At 40.5% G+C, this 19325-nt stretch overlaps 1 protein-coding gene and 2 non-coding genes across 3 annotated transcripts; all 3 read left to right on the top strand.

The window, feature by feature from the left end:
• Positions 1 to 2728: 2728 nt before the first annotated feature.
• Trnaq-cug lies at positions 2729 to 2800 on the top strand. Its single transcript has one exon. It is a non-coding gene; the product is annotated as a tRNA-Gln (tRNA).
• Positions 2801 to 14508: 11708 nt separating this feature from the next.
• On the top strand, positions 14509 to 14580 carry Trnap-cgg. Its single transcript has one exon. It is a non-coding gene; the product is annotated as a tRNA-Pro (tRNA).
• A 931-nt stretch (positions 14581 to 15511) lies between these two features.
• On the top strand, positions 15512 to 18725 carry LOC108045351 (xenotropic and polytropic retrovirus receptor 1 homolog). The gene is made up of 5 exons (XM_017124650.1): positions 15512 to 15618; positions 15685 to 16393; positions 16961 to 17671; positions 17749 to 18049; positions 18524 to 18725. The coding sequence occupies exons 1-5, from the start codon at positions 15550 to 15552 to the stop codon at positions 18723 to 18725; spliced, it is 1992 nt and encodes a 663-aa protein (XP_016980139.1). The 5' UTR covers positions 15512 to 15549.
• Positions 18726 to 19325: the final 600 nt, after the last annotated feature.

A 19325-nucleotide genomic window follows, 5' to 3' on the forward strand; every position in this document is an offset into this window, starting at 1 on the left:
GGGCAAGACTTCTTCAAATGAATAGAGTGTACATTTGTTCAGCAAAGTATTGTTCTCAGTGCACTAAGGTGCTATGGGCGTTGAGTGGGTGGCGTTTCAATAGATAAACGCGTTATCTCGAAGTTTACTATTGTGTGGGAGTAAGTTCCGAAACGAAATGCTGGCCGTTAAATTGTCAAATTAAGTACGTGGAGAAGGCAACCACACGTGGGCGCACTCAGCTCCCACTTTTGTTTTTTTTTGTATTTTTTCTTTAGCTTAGCAGCTGGTCAATTGAAGCGCCAAGATATATGGGGTGGCTATGGAGGAGATCCAAGCTTTTAGCTCCCAGCTCCGACACGTTCAACCGTTTCATTCGAGTCGAGCCGAGTCGATAAACAAAGGCAAAGAGTAGAAACTGCATTGATTTCTCAGGGTCGGAGACAAGCCGCTCGTTTGCCTGCTGCAGAAATGATGCCAACAGGTGCTCAACATTCTTGGCATAGTTTCTAGAGCAATTGGGGCCTAATCATCGGGACGGGGCAACTATGGCAACCGAGGTAACCGAGGGAACATGGAGATGAGGCCCGGTCTCGGAACTGGGTACTTCCAAGGCAGGTGGCTGTGTACTTGATTGAGCTATTGTAATTGTCAGTCATGCCGGAGAAAATGCAGGGAGTCCATAATGGAAACACAAGAATCTGTGGCAGACAGAAGAAAGTTCCCCCAATCTCAGCAAATGCTTAAAATCCGTATTCCAGCCAATCACAAATAATAAAGATCCAGGCATTTAAATACGTAACTTTATGCTTATGAAAAGTCCCAATACCAGTTTATTTCTTGTTAAAATTGTATACCTAATTTTTATTTGTTCTTCAAATTAGAAAAAAGATATTAAATATAAGGAATATGCGCCCTAAAGATACACAAAAATGTATACATTTGTTTGACTTACAGATCAACCTGTTGTTACTTTGGTAAACAGGCTTATTTAATGTTTAATATGGAACCAAAGAGGAAAATCGTATACCAAACCCATTTCAACCAATTCATTTCGTTTTGAATTTAATGTGGCCACTGGCCAGCAAACAACTTGAGCCATTATCTGTCCCCAGTCTGATTTGCATTATGTCACGTTTTTCCAGCGAGGTCGATCCACTTCCACCATCCACTATCCACTTTGCCGGTATATGTACTATCCACTGGCCACTCATGACTAATGGACCGATCTGGTGGCGCCAGCATGGGTTAAGACATGGGTTCAGACTTCGGCCAAGACGGCCGACAACAGCATAATGAGTGGCCAGAACCCATTAGTCCAAAGTCTGCGTAATTGTCGCGAAAATTTCGAGTGCGTGACCGACCAACAGAGGAGTATATATAAGTGCAAATGTGTGTGGGCCATTGGGGAGAAAGGAGGTTTCTGCTCGTTTTCTGTGATGAAAATATGTTTTGTATACCCAAAACAGCTGAATTACACAGCCTTATTCTTTGTCTTTCGTCCACTTGAAGTTTAATTTAAAATAAAGCAACTTGAACTCGGGCTATACTTTTTATACATTGTTTTATTTTTAACTGAACAAAGAGATCGCTATTTTATGAACGTTTACATGCAATCATACTTCAATTTCTTGTTAAATAACTCATCTCTTTACGAAATATTTAATAATAAATTTCGATTAAAAGAGAAAACTCATGAAACAACATTTACGATTGCGTGAGTTGCATTGCCGCTTTTTTTGTCTGCTTCGTTTGTAATTTAACAAGAATTTCTTAATTATCCGAAAAAAAAACAGAAAGAGGAGTGGAAAATTATAAAGTTTATCCGCACTTATGATGTTGCATGGCCCAATGATAGATCCTCAAATTGAATTGACAGCGAGACGATGTCGAATGTTGATTGGCTGCTGCCACAAATTGTTGCATTTCACGCAACAGCAATTGAAATGCCGCTCCCCTGCCTCTCTGTTTTTTTTCATTTTTTTTTCAACCAACTCGATTAATATGCAAAACTGTTTTCGTTGCAGGTGCAACTGCTCGGGAAGATTATGCTAATTAGGGTGCAGCGGATCGGGTAAGGTGAACTGTTGCCCTATAGGGCAGCATTTATCAATTAGCAACGTTCGTCGCATAAAACCCAAATTTACCATTGGGAATTGAAAATCTTTCGGCTTCTGGGCTCGATTTTCATTTTCATTTTCATGCACACAACTCTCGGGTTTCCACTTGAAAATATATTCCCGGAATTTAGGGCAATACCAACATCGAAATGGGTTGAAATTTAATATTCAAATGTTCGGCATTCACCAAAACATATTTATCAAACTGATTTGCGTTCGGAATTGGAAATTGGAAAGCTTACGGATTAAATATTTAATGAAAAATAAATTATGCCGAAGTTTTTATACACTTTCCAATGAAATGTACGATATATCCTCAATAATGTTAAACATTTGGAGCATTCCCTGATAATAAATTAGAGGACAACATTTATATTTGTATGCAGTTGTCAGATAATGCTGACAAATAACCAAACCATGCCCTCCTGCAGCTCTGAAATATTAATATATTCCAGGAATAATAAGTATATTAATTCATAGCTTGAGTATAAAACAATAATTCCAGCTAAGTCCAGAATTAAACGGATTCAGCATTTATATTTTTAAATATCGCTATCAGCTGCTAAAAATAGGTGTAGAAAATATGGATGTAAAAAGTAAACAAAATTTTGAACAACCGTCGTCATGTGGGTTCCATGGTGTAATGGTTAGCACTCAGGACTCTGAATCCTGCGATCCGAGTTCAAATCTCGGTGGAACCTTGGTATAACATTTCTTTTTAATTTTTTTTTCAAGCTGTTTTTTTTTTTAAATATATATATTTCTTTGAGAAAGTTTCTTTGCCATCTGGTTTGCTCAACTATTTCTGCCCGCATTGCAAAGCAGAAAATGTGGGCAAATAAAACGAAATGGTAGCATAAAAGATACAAAAATACCTGGGTCGGGCTGTGCAATTTGATGAATGAATTGCGAATGACGACGGCTGGAATGCAATTAACAGTTGCATAATCCGAGTTGGCCATTTCCGTCAAGTGACACAAATACTCACGACACGCCACTTCACGCAAAATGTGTATAGCTCTCAGAGGAATATAATATTTTATCCAATCTTTGCGACTTTCACTCGCAGAACTCTACCACGTAAAAAAGAAGAGATATGTGGAAGAGAATTTGTATGCGTTTACTCAACAGAAAATCCAGTTCTTAAGGATTCTTGCCGTCGATTTCACTTCATTAATATTTATGGCCGCACTTCTTCTAATAACCACTAAACTACTAGGTTGATTTGGTATTAGTTTATGTCAAACTATTAATTGATAAACGATTTAAACGCATTTTAGGAATTCAATCTCTATTAAATTGTCAGACCTAATTGCTCTAAGTTTGAAAATATTTAGCAATGCGGTTTTTTTAAATATTTTGTAATAAAAAGTAAGCTGAATATATTATATTATAAAGCTTTCTAATATTTGTGAGAAAGCGTTTACGTAAAGTATGTAAGACTTTTGTGTTAATATGATGATAAAATTCTGAACTTCAAATACTGCTTTATAAAACGAAATGTAATAATGTATTTCGTAATTGTAACTCGTGTTTTTTTAAAGAAATAATAAATTCATAATTCTGGGTGGTTTTCAAAGTTTTAGATGTAGATTCTTTTTCAATTTACAAACTTAGTGACCTCCCAGCTCATCTGGGGTTTCCGTGTAGTACTCGAATTCCACCTTCGTGCTCACGCTTCTGCTTTGCATGAGGAAATTTTCACAGCTGCGACTAATTGCCGGCGACACGTCAGGGCCAACCCACATCATCTCGAATCTCGAATCTCAGAAACCACATCTCAAATCTGGAGTCTTGGTTTCTCCTCTGACATGTGGACTTTTTGGACACCTTGGTTTTGGGTCAGCTTCAAGCTGTCATGAGGGATATGTGAATGATGAGTGACACTTGTCTCTAAGCTCTTTCTCCCTTTGTTCCATTGTCTTACAGCACAATTTTTGAATGTCAACCAGGAGTGGACGCAGAATGACCACTCCGGGCACACTATATAGGTTGGCCAGTGGTGCAGCCACACCTGCCACTCCCACAAACAGCCAATATGCCCAGCCGCCCAAGCCATATGCCATTGGCTCGATCCAGAACGGATCGGAACGGAATCGCATTCTGGAACTGCTGAGAGCCCCCAAAAGTTTGACCTCGCCCAGTTTGGAACCCTCCTCCAAAGGACTGCTCAATGGACCTGGCCAGAACAACTGCTTCCTCAACTGTGCCGTACAGGTAGGCTTTTTATACCCTTGCAGAGGGTATTATAATTTTGGTCAAAAGTGTGCAACGCAGTGAAGGAGACATCTCCGACCCTATAAAGTATATATATTCTTGATCAGGATCACCTCCTGAGTTGATATAGCCATGTCCGTCTGTCCGTCTGTCCGTCTGTCCGTCTGTCCGTCTGTCCGTCTGTCCGTCTGTCCGTCTGTCTGTCCGTCTGTCTGTTTCTACGCGAACTAGTCTCTCAGTTTTAAAGATATCGAATTGAAACTTTGCACACACCCTTCTTTCCTTTGCACGCAGTATATAAGTCGGAACGGCCGGGATCGGCCGACTATATCCTATAGCTGCCATATAACTGATTGATCGGAAATGCCATAACTCTGCTGTTTGTTAGGTTAGGAAGTTGGGACTTTCTATGGGTTTTATATTTGGCCAATCAATCCGACGTACCAAATTTCATAAGGATCGGCCGACTATATCTTATAGCTGCCATATAACTGATTGATCGGAAATGCCATAACTTTGGTGTTTGTAAAGTTAGGAAGTTGGGATTTTCTATGGGTTTTATATTTGGCCAATCAATCCGACGTACCAAATTTCATAAGGATCGGCCGACTATATCTTATAGCTGCCATATAACTGATTGATCGGAAATGCCATAACTTTGGTGTTTGTAAAGTTAGGAAGTTGGGATTTTCTATGGGTTTTATATTTGGCCAATCAATCAGACGTACCAAATTTCATAAGGATCGGCCGACTATATCTTATAGCTGCCATATAACTGATTGATCGGAAATGCCATAACTTTGGTGTTTGTTAAGTTAGGAAGTTGGGATTTTCTATGGGTTTTATTTTTGCCTAATCAATCCGACATATCAAATTTCATAAGGATCGGCCGACTATATTCTATAACTGCCATATAACTGAACGATTGGAAATGCCATAACTTTGGTGTTTTTAAAGTTAGGAAGTTGGGATTTTTTATGAGTATTAAGAATACATTATGAATGATTTTGGAGAATATAATTTGCAGAATATTCTGCAAGGGTATTTCAACTTCGGCTCCGCCCGAAGTTAGCTTTCCTTTCTTGTTTTTATATTCTTAAATGCAAATTATCCAAATATTTGGTATAAAATTATAGGATTAATAATAGTAATATTAAAAATTGTTTTAGGAAACCAATTTGAAGCATTTAAAGTTGACGTTGACTTAACTTCCTATTAATTATTACTATCAAATTGACTCAAAACTATAGGTAACCTTGTCTTTAGGCCACCAATTTACCGATGGCCTCCAGTTGATATTTGGCAACCTTCAAGATCATCAGCCGAAATTGTGTTAATTGGCTGCTGAGCTTTGCTGGAAAGTGTGTGAGTCAAGTCGACGATGTGGGCGCCACAAATGCACCATATAAGGTGGGTGGTTACCCACTCTTTCGTCTTCAGTCTCCAGTCTTCAATCTTCAATCTTCCCCTGAGTGGGTTCACTGTCTCCGTTTCAATTCTCAGTCAAGGCAAACTTTTCACATGGCCAATTGTTGGGTTGGTTGGCCCAAAGCGGAGTGGTTCTTTAGTTCTTCGCAGAACCGAGAGCGCCACCCAGTTGCATAAATTTAGTGAGCAATTCTTAATAAACATAAATCTGTATATTAATGATTGCCCCGGCAGCGGCCCCTCCTTGAAAATGGGGTTAGGACGGGGGAATTATGCAAAAGCTGAGTTCGTACAACAATTAGTCCGATTGCAACAAGAAATGGGATGTCAGACAAGGGGTCCCAGCTCTAGTTAAATTTCAAAAACAAGCAGAAACTTTCCCACTTATCGGTAACACGTTTTTCAAAGAGATTCCTCAAGATAGCACAAGTCAATTTTCTTTGGTGTAAATAGAACTTGGTTAATTTAAATTGGATTCTTTGTTCCGGACTATGGATCTTTATCCTACAAAACTGACAAAATAAATGTTTAACTAAAAAATAAATAACACATTATTTTATTGATTTAAATGAATTTATCATTCCCACAATCTAAATCAACTTCCCAGTTTAATTTGGCAGCGTTAAATCTACCAAATTAATCAACAATACTTGTGTTTAGGTACTTGATCATCTTCACACCGATTTCACACATCCGATAATGGCCTGCTATTGTGTAACTGTCTTCGGGCGTTGCTGTTCAATTATCGATTGGATAAATCTATATCGCCATGACTCACTTACAGCCAGATACAGTAGTTAGCCCCTTCCAATAGACCAGTTCGAATGGGATCGTCAGTGCTTCGAGTTGTAATGGGAGTTGGAAGCTGCGAGTCGGTATATGAGTGTTAAGATTTAGGAGTTGGGGGTACGGGTTGGGAGATCGGGAGTTGGGATCTTGAGATCTCGGGGCGAGGCGAGGCCTAGGTGCGGCCACTAACATTAAACTAATTGCACGGACGGCTGTGCTCTTATTTCACTTTTTTTCTTACATGGCTGCTGCTTTTGCAACAGACGAAATCCAAGGCGTGGCATCATGCGACACGATATGTGTCGAGCGTTTTACAATTTGGTAATTCATATTGGATGGATACCCTTTAAAATTCCCTATTTTGGCAGTATTTTACGATGGCTCAGAGCTAAAAAACTCAAATCTATCGGGTAGAACTTCCAATTGAATGAAAAGTAATTCAAAAACAATTTTTTTTTAAATGTAAAAATAAATAAATTTTTTTTAAGTTATCCAGCCTCAAAACCAAACACAACCCGATGTATACGCAGACAATGCCACGTAATGGAAAGAAATCAACGCGAGACAATGGCAATCAAATGTGGCCAAATCGCGTGGGCCAAGCCCAAAAAAACATTTGTTGACAGATGCCAGCTTTGATTTCGATTCCATCTACAGAGATTCATTGTCTAGGCAAGATCTTTAAAACAAAGTGATTCGACTGTTTTGGGCTTTCTTCGAGATTGTTGGTCAAAGTCAAGACCTTTTTTTTCGGCAGTAGCTTCCGCTAAAACAAGCGACCTGCAACTTGCAGCTAGCAACCTGCAACTAGCCACTTTCAACCTGCAACTGACAAACTCTGAGAACACACCGATGATTCCACTTGATATGCTTTTAATGTGTTTCTTTTGCCGGATTCGGGGGCACTCAACTGCAACGAGACACAGAGACCCTCGGCGACAAAAAAGATATTCGTATATATATATGTATACGTATATATCAGGCAGGGAAACCTTCAGACGAACGTCTTGAGTCTTTTGTGGTGCCGAGTGTAATAAAGTAGCTGCAAACAACTTCCAGTCGCACCATTTTCCTGGGCTTCAATTTCAGCGTAGACGGTCAACAATCGGTTCATGATATAGACCGAGCACTCAAAAGGGGGAAAAGGGTATTGTGGGGGAAGTATTATGCTCATAGACTCGCACATCATTTCACAGCTACGACTCCAGTTCCGAGACTCTGAGACTCCCCTTAGATTAGTTCACACGATAAGCCAAACAAACGGGTCGGCGGATCGAGGGGGTTCCACTTGGTTGGCAACTAATATGAATTTGATATTTATGGCCAAAAGCAAATGATGATTTCCCCGCTGCGTCCATTGGCTGTCATTAAGAATGTGAGAAAACGTTCAGGGCAAGTGCGTGTGCCAAAGGTGGCCAAAATATATAGTTATGAAATAGGAAGTATATGTGGGTATGCGACTAATACGTTTGGCCGTAAAACTCCGTCAATAATATTACTTCAAAATAAAAGTATTACTTGCATGCTTAACAAAATAAAAGCAAAAAGCCTAAAAATTTATCTAGTCGCTTTATACATAATTAAGATATTGCAATTATTGAAAAATTCAACGAAATTAGAAACCATTTCTTTTCGTTAAGTGGAAACATTTAAAAGTATTTTAAAGAACTGTACGAAAATCAATGTTAATGAAATAGGTTTTTGGATAAGTTAAGAACCCCACTACTATTATTTTGGTCACAGCTGTAAAAATATGTGGGATTTAGGTACACCTGTCGCTGGAGCAGCTGCCAAAAAAAGCGAACAGGAAAAAGTTGATCCAAGACGGTTCCGCTCCAAGGCGCTGCCTGTGAAAAGAAGAGCTCTGTTGGCCGAAAAGAAGAACGTCTTCGCCTCGACTCCTTTCTGGCTAAAAACAGAACTCGAAAAGCGGTCTATTCCCCTCTAAAAAGACTGACCAGATCACTGGGGCTTATGCATGCACATATATGACTCTGTTTAAACAAGAAGGCAACTCGACAAGCAGAATAGGGGTTTCAAATGAAAGACAGGTTGCGCGAACTAAACTGTTTTGATAGAGGTTTTAATGCTTTCAGAAGGTATTTCCATTTTGTTATTAAAAAAGAGAATATGCGTTGTAAATTCAACAGTCGGATTTGGTATGCGTTCTGTGGTTTTACGATTTAACCGCAAAATGTGATTTCTTAAGTTTCTTAATAGGCATTTTGTATTTCGTTTACCGAGGAATACACTTTGAATTGTAGGTATTATGCAAATTAAGAATGAAAACTTTACTTGTAAAAAATCAATAAGGAAATGTCTATTTATAATTACAAAATTATGTTTCCGCCACTTGGTAAATAAGTTATTCTTATTAAAGATATTCTTTTTCTTGTATATAGTCATATTTATATATACAGTATACAATTATCTTATTATGTTTATTTACTTTGTCCATTAGAAGAGTCCCCCTAAAGTAATTGAAAAGCTATCTTCCGCATAGATTTACTGTGTATATTTTCCTAAAACGACTTTGCTCGTTAATTGTTGTTCACAACTCATCAAAGCGCCCCCCAAAAAATGACAAACTTTATTTAAATTTGGTAATTGTTGCCAGCAAATGTAAAGTCATGAGCACGATGTGTTATTTTTGGCCAGCATCATGGTCGGCATTGTTGTTTCAGGGCCAGAAAGCGAATGTTGAGGTGGTATAGCACCCGCATTTCGTATTCCAAATGGAAACCAACCTCTTCGATCTTGTTTTCGGTAATTGTGGTGGTAACGCGGCAACATCATGTTGTTGGCCATTCGAAAGTTGTCCATGAGTTGTCCATGTTCAATGAACCTTTTAAACTGTTACCATTTCTCGTTTTGAGTTCGTGACTGAAGTCTTTTGTTTCGGAATTGATTTTCTGTGGAAATGTGCGTGGCCCATGGTAAAATGGAAATGAAATTAGAAACATGAAAACGGTAGCCCAAATGGAAAGTGTTTTCCGGGTTTCCCCTCTTCCCAATTTATGTCTCAATTAGTGTTCTAATGAAGTTGCACAGAACGGGAAATTAATTCTGATTGCAATGCCATTAAAGATTACTTTGTAGGGCTCATGCATATTTATCGTTGCCATTTCCTGGGGTTTCTTTCAAGATCTTTGATTGGTTGAAAATGCATAATTCTCACCGTAAAATTAAAACGTTTTATAAATTAAAAAACAATTTATATTTTTTAGAAATAGTTTTCTTAAAACAAAAACATAGAACATTTTTCATATTTGAAAAATTGGTCTGAAATTTAAAAATATATTTATGGTTTCTGATGGTTTAATAAATAAGTTTATTAAATACCTTTATTTAAAAAGTTTTTTCATTGTTGCTTTTTAATACCTTACGTTTAAACTTATCTTAATTTTTTCAAGTAGCCTTTACTCATTTTGGATGGCATTTTCATCATTTTATTTAATTTAAATATGGCGCCAAAGATTATTCGTCGCTAGTTGAGTGACATTCGCACTCTTTTCTTATTAATCTTTATTACGGCGAATTGAGCATCACCTCTGGAAGTGATGCTATTAAACACGGCGAAGTGGAAAACGGCGTATTCGCGGTCACAAGCACATACACTCACAAACGAGGGACGCCGGTGTGATTATATTGGCGCAAGTAAAAACAAATTAAAGCACTTATATTTAAATGTGGATTGATTTTACAGGTTGCACAACATAGATAAAACGATTATTAACCGATTATGCTTTGTGTGCGAGTTCCTCTTTAACTTGCAAATGAATAAAATTTGATGTTCCACGCTCACACACACATACAGACGTGAAAAACTCGGGCGTGATTTTTCGGTAGCCGCAGGTTATTTAATTACTTAATTATGCAAAACTCACTTAGTTACAGGTGTTTAAACTATTACTACTTGGTTTTACGCACGATATTTCACTTTTGTTGATGTTTAATTGGCAAAAATCAAATAAAATCGCGATTATAACGGGGACGAGTCCGACCGCAGAAAAGCACAGCGAGGAAATGACAAATGGCGTCTAATTGTGAGATGAGTGTAAAGAGAGGTGGGAGTGCGAAGGATTTTTGGGAGAGAACTTATAAAGAGAAGTTCAAAAGAGATTGAGAACGGATATACCAAATATACCGTTATTACCTATTTCATTACATTTCAACTAAATTGAATGGGTTTTTCGAATCGAACCAAAATTTTTCGTCATTTCCGAGGTAAATTCAAAATATCCAAACGCATTTGCATCTTATTAGCTAATCGATTGATGGTCCAGACCCGAATCAGACAAATCTCATTGGCTTTGTTTCCCATTTTGTGCTGAGTTGTCACAGCCAGGGCAATTTGGCTCTAATTGAGACACAATCCATCACAAGGCAACCAAAATCGATTCGAATTCAAACGGGCGATCGCTGCACTTCCGCTGAGCCATTGTTGCATTTTCAATTAGCCCGCTCGCCGCTTTGTATTTACACGGCATTTACATTTCCATTTACATTTCCGTGGTCAGACGTTGAATCTCGGCCAGAAATCCAAAAACCCGGACTTGGAGATAAAATAAAGGTGAAAGCGTCGACATCGGCGGCAAGATTAGAAATTCCTCTACATTTCTCCCTCTTTTCGGTGGTAATTGTAAGTGTAATGGCTATGGCAGTTGTAATTGTTATTGCGGGCCCAGAATAATGCCCATTTCCTGTCATGTTCACTTACTTCTAATTCAATTTCTAATTTGGTGTAGTGTTTTGCTTTCTTTTTGGCCCTTTACAGCCACATAATCATAAACGCGTGGAACCGGTTGCCCAATTTTTTATTGGTGTTTGCGAAAAGTACAAGTTTCACTCATTGAATATGTTTTCTGTTAATTAATATAATTGTAATTCATTCATTCAACTTTGTAGATAACAAATTTTGTTTATTTTATTTGATTAATATAAATATATTTTTTGGGAAAAGTTGCTACATACGCAGCTTAAATAATTTTGTTTTTTGTATTGCATCATCAATTTAGTTTCCTGACAAAACTAAGTTTGGCTTAAACTTTCATTTTTAAATCAATTAATTTGATAATTACTTGTTCAATAGGGTTTTGATTTTAATGTTTAGTTTCTTGCAGAAATTTGTTTTTAAAATCAACCATGACTTTGTGGCCTTAACCACTGATTTTTGAGAACATCGATTAGAGGCCTGGAATTTTTCCCAAACACTTAACCACTGTGATCTGCAGGCGATCCAGAAAATATTTCGTCAGCCTGCGGGGGTCCTGATCTAGATTCCAGTGGCAAATCCGAGCTTTTACTGGGTTTTCATAGCTCCCCGAATTCCCCATCCCGCATCGCATTGTGTGTGTTTCTTCTTGGGAAATGGAAAAGCGAGAGAAGCGGAGAGAGAATGTGTGGTCTTTGTGTTTTTTTCTTTAGGCTATTAGCCACCCACAGAATGGAGCTCATTTGGGATCAGAGGGCATTGGAGCAGACCACCCGGGAAAAGAGCCGAGATTGTGGATTTTTCGGGGGGAAATCGGATGATTGATGAGGGACATTTGGCAGGCAGATAGTCAAGATGGATGATCGGATGTGGATGTGGGCTTGGTCTTCGGATAGGCAATCGAACGATCAACGATCAACGATCAGCGATCAACGATCCAACCGTCAATGGCAGGCAATTCAATTAGCCAATTACGCATTGCCAATTGGCAATTGGCGAGGCACTGACATTTGTAATTACACCTGAGCGATGCCATAATTTGCACAATTGGAGCGCGGAAGTTGCACAAGTTGCGGAGTTCTGGCCAAGATTGTAATGCTCTGTCAGCACTCGCTGGCCAATTGTGGGCTCAATCAAAACGGAAGTTGGCATTGGGTGGGGACCGCTTGGAGCACTTGGTACAACCACCTATAATATAGCCACCTATGTGTGCACACACATATATTATATATTTGCCCCCCAATCGATCGCCGATCGGATGTTATAGCTTCCGTTTTGGCGCCATTCGCGAGGTGGGGAGGAAGCGATCTTCGATCTTCCCCACCTAATTGATTGATTGCACAAATTGCAGCAACTGGATTTTCTGGCCAAGAATCGAGGAGCCATGGACACCACAAACCTGTCATCCAGTGCGTGAAGATGGGCTTCCTTTTGTTTTCCGCACAGATTATTTCTTATTATCAGTATTATTAGTGATTTTATGGCAGACGTATATCACAAAATCACTTCTTAAATGCATTTAATTATTTTTTTCCTAATTACTATCATTACGTATTTAAAATAAACCATTTGCATTTACACAATAAATGTTAATTATTTATTTCGTAATTTTCATATTTACGGTTTAATGATTTATGTTACGGTTGCATTTATTTGTATAAGCTTTCAGAGGGAATTCAAATTTTAGTCAAAAGCTAGCAGAAAAATGACCCTAAACCTGCACTTCTAAGTCCATAACTATTCTAACTGAAGTACGATTTTAAAATGATATGTCTTAAAATGATCGTGTGCTAATTACCTAAAAATCTGCATTCAAACTTTGGTTTGTAATTTTGGATCGATTTTCTTCACATTTTGATGATACCCTTTCCAAATTTCTGAAAAACGACTTTGCCAGAAAATGAACCAAAACCTGCACTTCTAAGTCCATAACTTTTCTAACTGAAGTCCGATTTCAGAATGGTATGTCTTAAATGGATCGTGTGCTAATTACCTAAAAACTGCATTCAAACTTTGGTTTGTGATTTGGAATCGATTTTCTTCACATTTTGATGATACCCTTTCCAAATTGCCGAAAAATGGCTTTGCCAAAAAATGACCCAAAACCTGCACTTCTAAGTCCATAACTTTTTTATCTGAAGTCCGATTTTAAAATGGTATGTCTTAAATGGATCGTGTGCTAATTACCTAAAAATCTGCATTCAAGCTTTGGTTTGTAATTTTGGATCGATTTTCTTCACATTTTGATGATGGTTACCCTTTCCAAATTTCCGAAAAACGGCTTTGCCAAAAAATGACCCAAAACCTGCACTTCTAAGTCCATAACTTTTCTATCTGAAGTCCGATTTTAAAATGATATGTCTTAAAATGATCGTAAGATAATAACCTACAAATCTGCATTCAAGCATTGGTTTGTATTTATGGTTCGATATTTTTGACATTTTCATGATTTATAAAATGTAAGTTAAATGTACTTGACCTAGAAAGTGTGTTGGTTTCAATTAATTTTTTTGCGACAAAAGCAGGCCTTTCTTTATTTTCCAAAACTGATTCGTACTCTTTGCCCCGCCCAAGTTTGGGAAGAAGTTTTAACAGGGTAGAAAAATTCGATGGCCATATGAATGGGTGCCAGACCAAACCCAAACCCAAACCCCTGAACAATTTGTCTAGCTGCAGGCCTCGCCTAGGCGGCTAATTAATAACGAATTCGAGCTGGAATTCCGATTGGCCGCAAAAGGGGCGCTACCCTGTGACCCCAATCAGAAATCAGAGTGTATTAAGTTCTTATAAAGGCTTCGGGTTAAATGGTACGAATAAAAGTAACAAATCGATTTGTGGTGGCTGCCGTTTTTCGTTCTTTCTTGTCAATTAATTGTTTTACGGCTATAAATTAATGGTTATAGCCATAAGATCTGGCAGCCCCAGTTGCGTAATAGTACCCACAAGAACAACAATGACGAGTTCTTGAGAATCTTTAGTCATTCTTTTGTCTTCTGTATTTTTGTGAATTGTGTTTTTGTATATTTTGCGGTTTGTCACTCTAGCGGCACTCTTGTCGTAGGCGTCGTCTGATCGTCACCCTCGAGCGGCCCTTCGAAGCCCCACAAGATCCGAAGAACCGTAGAATTAAGCGGGAAGAGAGTAGCGAAGAATTCTTCTTGGCCTTTCTTTTTGGCCAAGTACTTGTTGCTTTCGCCATTCCAGATTTAGAGCTGTGGCACATATGGGCTATTTGGCCGCACACTTTCGCAAGGGGAATTTGGCTCGTTGGTCTAGAGGTATGATTCTCGCTTCGGGTGCGAGAGGTCCCGGGTTCAATTCCCGGACGAGCCCAAGTCGATAGCTCCTCTTTTTTTGCCAGAAATAATACAAGTAATAAAACTCCATTTAGTTTTATTTTCGCAAAGCCCCTGATAAGTGAGTTTGGTATTGTTATCGTGGGCATTATCGCTTCGCTGCGTTGACTGCAATTTCGGGTTCGCTCAACGGGAACTCCAGTTCGCAAAGAGTGGTGGAGTGGATTCTTTGCGGATTCTCTGGGCAACTGACTCACCTGGTTGGGGATTTGCTGACGGACAGGAAGACGAGCCACGAGGAACAGCGTGCGAACGCATAATGAGATCGAGGAAGTGACTCACAAACAAGGGAAGTTGGGGAACCAGAACTTGCACAAAGGTCTGCTGGCTGGATTAATTTACTAAGACAACACACCCGGTCACAAAGACAAATGCTACAGGCATTAATTATTGCTTTAAAAATAAATTGTTATTTATCTTGAAGCCTTGATTATGGTTATTAGTTTTATTGGGTGATTTCAATAAGAGTGCAACGTAGGGAAAGTTGACAGGCTATGGTTTATATTTAGTATTGTTTAGGAAAAATTATATAGCTTTAAAAATAGCAGCTGTTAATCAGGGCCTATAAATATTTTATATACCTTTAAGTTTATAGATGTTGTATGTTGGTGTTATAAATATATTTATTAAATATGAATTGTTTAAATAAAACCAATTTATAATGTACTTTTTTCTCTTCTTTTGCAGGTATGTTTTATCTCATTTACGAAACCCATTTACACCATGCACTTCTAAGGTTGTGAGTAAGGTAGGTGCTCTAACTTCAATCAAAAAATGTGAATTAGATTAGATTTTGTTGGGATCCATTGTTATTTTGTATGGGAATTGCTAGTTAGGCGAAGGTACTGCCAGGAGAAAGATGTCAGAATTTGTAGAGCCTGACGAATCCAGCTAGTTTTAGCCGTAGAGCAGCCACGCCTTGGGGGCGTGCGTGCCCGTGCCGAGGATGAAGTTTGGCAAGACTTTCGAGTCCCACCTGACGATCGAGTGGCGCCAGCAGTACATGCGATATGCGGTAAGCTGGATAACTTCGGTTCCTCCTCATCTATGTAAACCCCCTCCTTCAACAAAAAAAAAAAAGGACCTGAAGGCGTTGATCAAGCAAGGCGTTGAGGATGCCCCCTCGCCATTAACTGCCACGGATTATGAGGTTCAGTCCTATTACAGGGCCTTCGAGGAGACCTTCCTCACCGCCTTGGAAGCGGAATTGACTGGGGTGAACAACTTCTTCCTGGAGAAACTGCTCGAGGCACGCCGGAAGCATGGCCACCTGAAGCTCCAGCTTTTGGCCTATTCCCGGGAACCGGGACACACGGGCAGCGACATCTCCCTACAGTCGCAGGCCCTTTCCCAATCCCAATCCCAGCGAACCGAGCCCACGAGAATGAAAAAGAATAAAAAGAAGCAGATGACCCGACGCCAACTGAGGAATGCCTATGCCGAATTCTATCTCAGTCTGGTGCTCATCCAAAACTTTCAGTCGCTGAACGAAACGGGCTTCCGGAAGATCTGCAAGAAGTATGATAAGAATCTGAGATCCGGAGCGGCGGGCAGGTGGTTCGAGCTGAATGTGGTGGATGCTCCATTTACGGAGGTTCGCCAATTGCAGCGCATGACCATCGAGGTGGAGGATCTGTACACGGCCCATCTGGCGGACGGGGATCGGTCGTTGGCCATGGAGAAGCTCCGGGTGCCACCACTCGGGGAGCCCACTCCTCCGGCGATGGTCTTCCGGGCGGGAATCGCCCTGGGAATGCTGCTCATGCTGCTCCTGGCCACCGCGATCAGCTGTAGGTTGATTTCATGGTCCTTATCCTATGCGTTTCCCTCATCTTTTAATGCTTAGTAATTAAGCTGATCTCTCACAGAAATCTGATTTCATTTTCTGGTCTTAAAGATTTATTACTTAGTTTTCCCTCAAATCGGATACAATCATCTTATTCAAGCAATTTACTAAACATTTTGCGAAATTTTACTTAATATCCATATATTGCTGAAGAATTTTCATCTAATTTCATTCAGAAATTAATATTAGTCTCCCGTCTTAAGCCAACTTATTTTTCTTCAAGAAATCAAATTAATACTTTGATTTCGAGTTAAGTTTCCTTCACTAATCTCTTGCAGAAATCAATATTAAGTTCCAATTCAAACCACCTTTCAATTGGCTATTCCTTACCTAATCTATATCAGAAAACTGGATGATATTCCGATTTAAAACTTATTTACTGGGTATTAACTGGGTAATCCTAGCCAATTGAAAACTGGGCATATGTAGAACATATCCCGGGATGTAAATTGATTCCTCTTGTTCCCAACCCATCCCATACCATCCCATCCCATCCCATCCCCTTTTGTAGACTGGAAATTGCCTCCGACCAAAAATGAATTACCGGGCTTGATGCGCCTGTACCGCGGACCCTTCACCTGGGTGATCTTCAACTTCTACATGGCGGCCAATGTGGCCGGCTGGCAGCAGGCCGGGGTCAATCACATCCTGATCTTCGAGATTGACCCGAGGAGCCATCTGCAGCCGGCGACATTCCTGGAGATCGCCTGCACCTTTGGCATTCTGTGGGCCCTCTCGATACTGGGATTCCTGCACCACGCGGCCATGGGCATTGCGGATCCCTATGTCTTCCCCCTGGCCCTCATCCTGATCATGGTGGGGCTGCTGGTGGTGCCGTTGCCGATCATGAACTGGCCGGCCAGGTGGTGGACCATCAAGCTGGTGGGTCGCGTGATCACCGCACCGCTGCATTACGTGGGCTTCGCCGACTTCTGGATGGGTGACCAGTTGAATTCGCTGGTGACCTGCATCGTGGACCACTACTACATCGGGCGATTCTATGCGACGAGCTGGCTGCGCTACGAGAGTGTGACCAACTGCTTCGAGCCGGATGTGATGGTGCCCATTGCCATGTGCCTGCCCGGCTGGTTTCGATTCGCCCAGTGCCTGCGAAGATTCCGGGACAGTGGCTCCAAGTCGGTGAGCTACCTGATCAATGCTGGCAAGTACGCCACCACATTTCTGGTGGTGCTGTTCTCCACGCTGCGCACGAATTCGGAGGGTAGTAGTAGTAGTAGTAGTAGTCCCTTGAATGGTGACCCAAATGAATCACACAAATCCCGACATCCCCGCCTGCAGGTGGGTATGCCAATACGTTCAGCAATCCGTACACCTGGCTATTCCTCGCCAGCTGTGTGGTGGCCACCGTCTATTGCTACTTGTGGGATGTGATCCGGGACTTTGGCCTCTTCCGAATCATGAGGGGTGAGCACATATTCCTGCGGAAGCAACTCGTGTATCCGCAGGCCTTCTACTACTTTGTGATCGTCGAGAATCTGGTGCTGCGGCTCTTTTGGGTCCTGGAGTTTGCCATCCTATACCACAATCTGATGACTCCTTATAACATTAAGACCATCAGTAGTATCCTGGAGATCACTAGGTGAGAGCGGGGGGAGCGTGCCAAGCGCTTTAGTTCAACCACTTACCATTTGTTTTGGAAAAACGCCTTTTAATTTGGATACATATATTTCTAAAGAGATAGTTTCTTAATAAGTTATAATATCAACATTTCTGTTTTCTTTGATGTCTGAAGACTTACTATCGATTTGTAAGATGGAAAATATTGTTCTGATTTTAAAACATCAGTTGAAGTAATTTATCTAAGATCTTAAATCTTTTTTTGTTTAAATAATTTTGTAAAATTTTCTTTTCAAACTTTATATGCAGATTATTGTCACTTTATTTGTGATTATAAAACTGCTAACATCTCAAGTTACCAATGTCTTTAATTAACATGAATTTTAAATTTTAAAAAAATCCAAGAATTAGTTGAAAGCGTTTTTCCGATAAACCAGTCTAAGTGGTGGAACAGCGCTCCCGTTTTTGCTGAGTGTAGTCTGCCCCTGCCCCTTAGGCGCTTCATTTGGAACTACGTGCGGCTGGAGAACGAGCACTTGTTCAACTGCGGGAAGTTTCGGGCCACTCGGGACATCCACCTGGCGGCCCTGAATCCTCGCCAGGAGCGAATGCTGGAGGACATGATGGACGAGTCGGACGGCGTGTCCAATCGACGCAAATCGAAGGAGCGCATTCGCCTGGGGAAGGAGTACTTCTAGAGGCAGCTGTCTCCCCGATCTGTACTTCCCTCCCCCTCCCCTCGAGTTCCGAGTTCCGAGCTCAGTGCCCCCCGAACTGGTCGTTAATGGTCCGTCGTCGTCTTTAATTAATTCATTTGTGCAAAAATACAAGTCAGTTGGAGAGACAGACGGACCGAGCGACTGGAGAAAGGGAGCACGAGGAGCACGCGCCAAACCGGTTGGCCAGCTGCACCCAAAAGTGGTAGCTCCCCCCGGACTCCCTTCCATCCGTACATGTATGTACGTATATATATCGATATATATATGGAGATCGGCTGGTCAGGTAACAATTGTCATTGCTGGTGAAGTGAAGAGGAGCGAGGAGGAGATCCGATCCTCGGGGCGAGCTCCCGATCCCGGATCACGGATCGCCAACGACAATCTCTTAATTGACTCGCAGCGGGCTTTGATTGGCCTCGTAATTAGCCAAGCCGAGGAGATAATGGATAAGGAGAAGGAGAAGGAACCCGAGGATGATCTCACCGATCACCCATTCTAACCCGGAGAAAGGCATTCTAATGGGAGAAATGTTTCGGTTGCATATTTTGTACATCATGCTATCTATATAAAGCGTTGACG

The sequence above is a fragment of the Drosophila rhopaloa genome, unplaced genomic scaffold (assembly GCF_018152115.1).
Source record: "Drosophila rhopaloa isolate 14029-0021.01 unplaced genomic scaffold, ASM1815211v1 contig_3, whole genome shotgun sequence".
NCBI classification, from domain to species: Eukaryota; Metazoa; Arthropoda; class Insecta; order Diptera; family Drosophilidae; genus Drosophila; species Drosophila rhopaloa.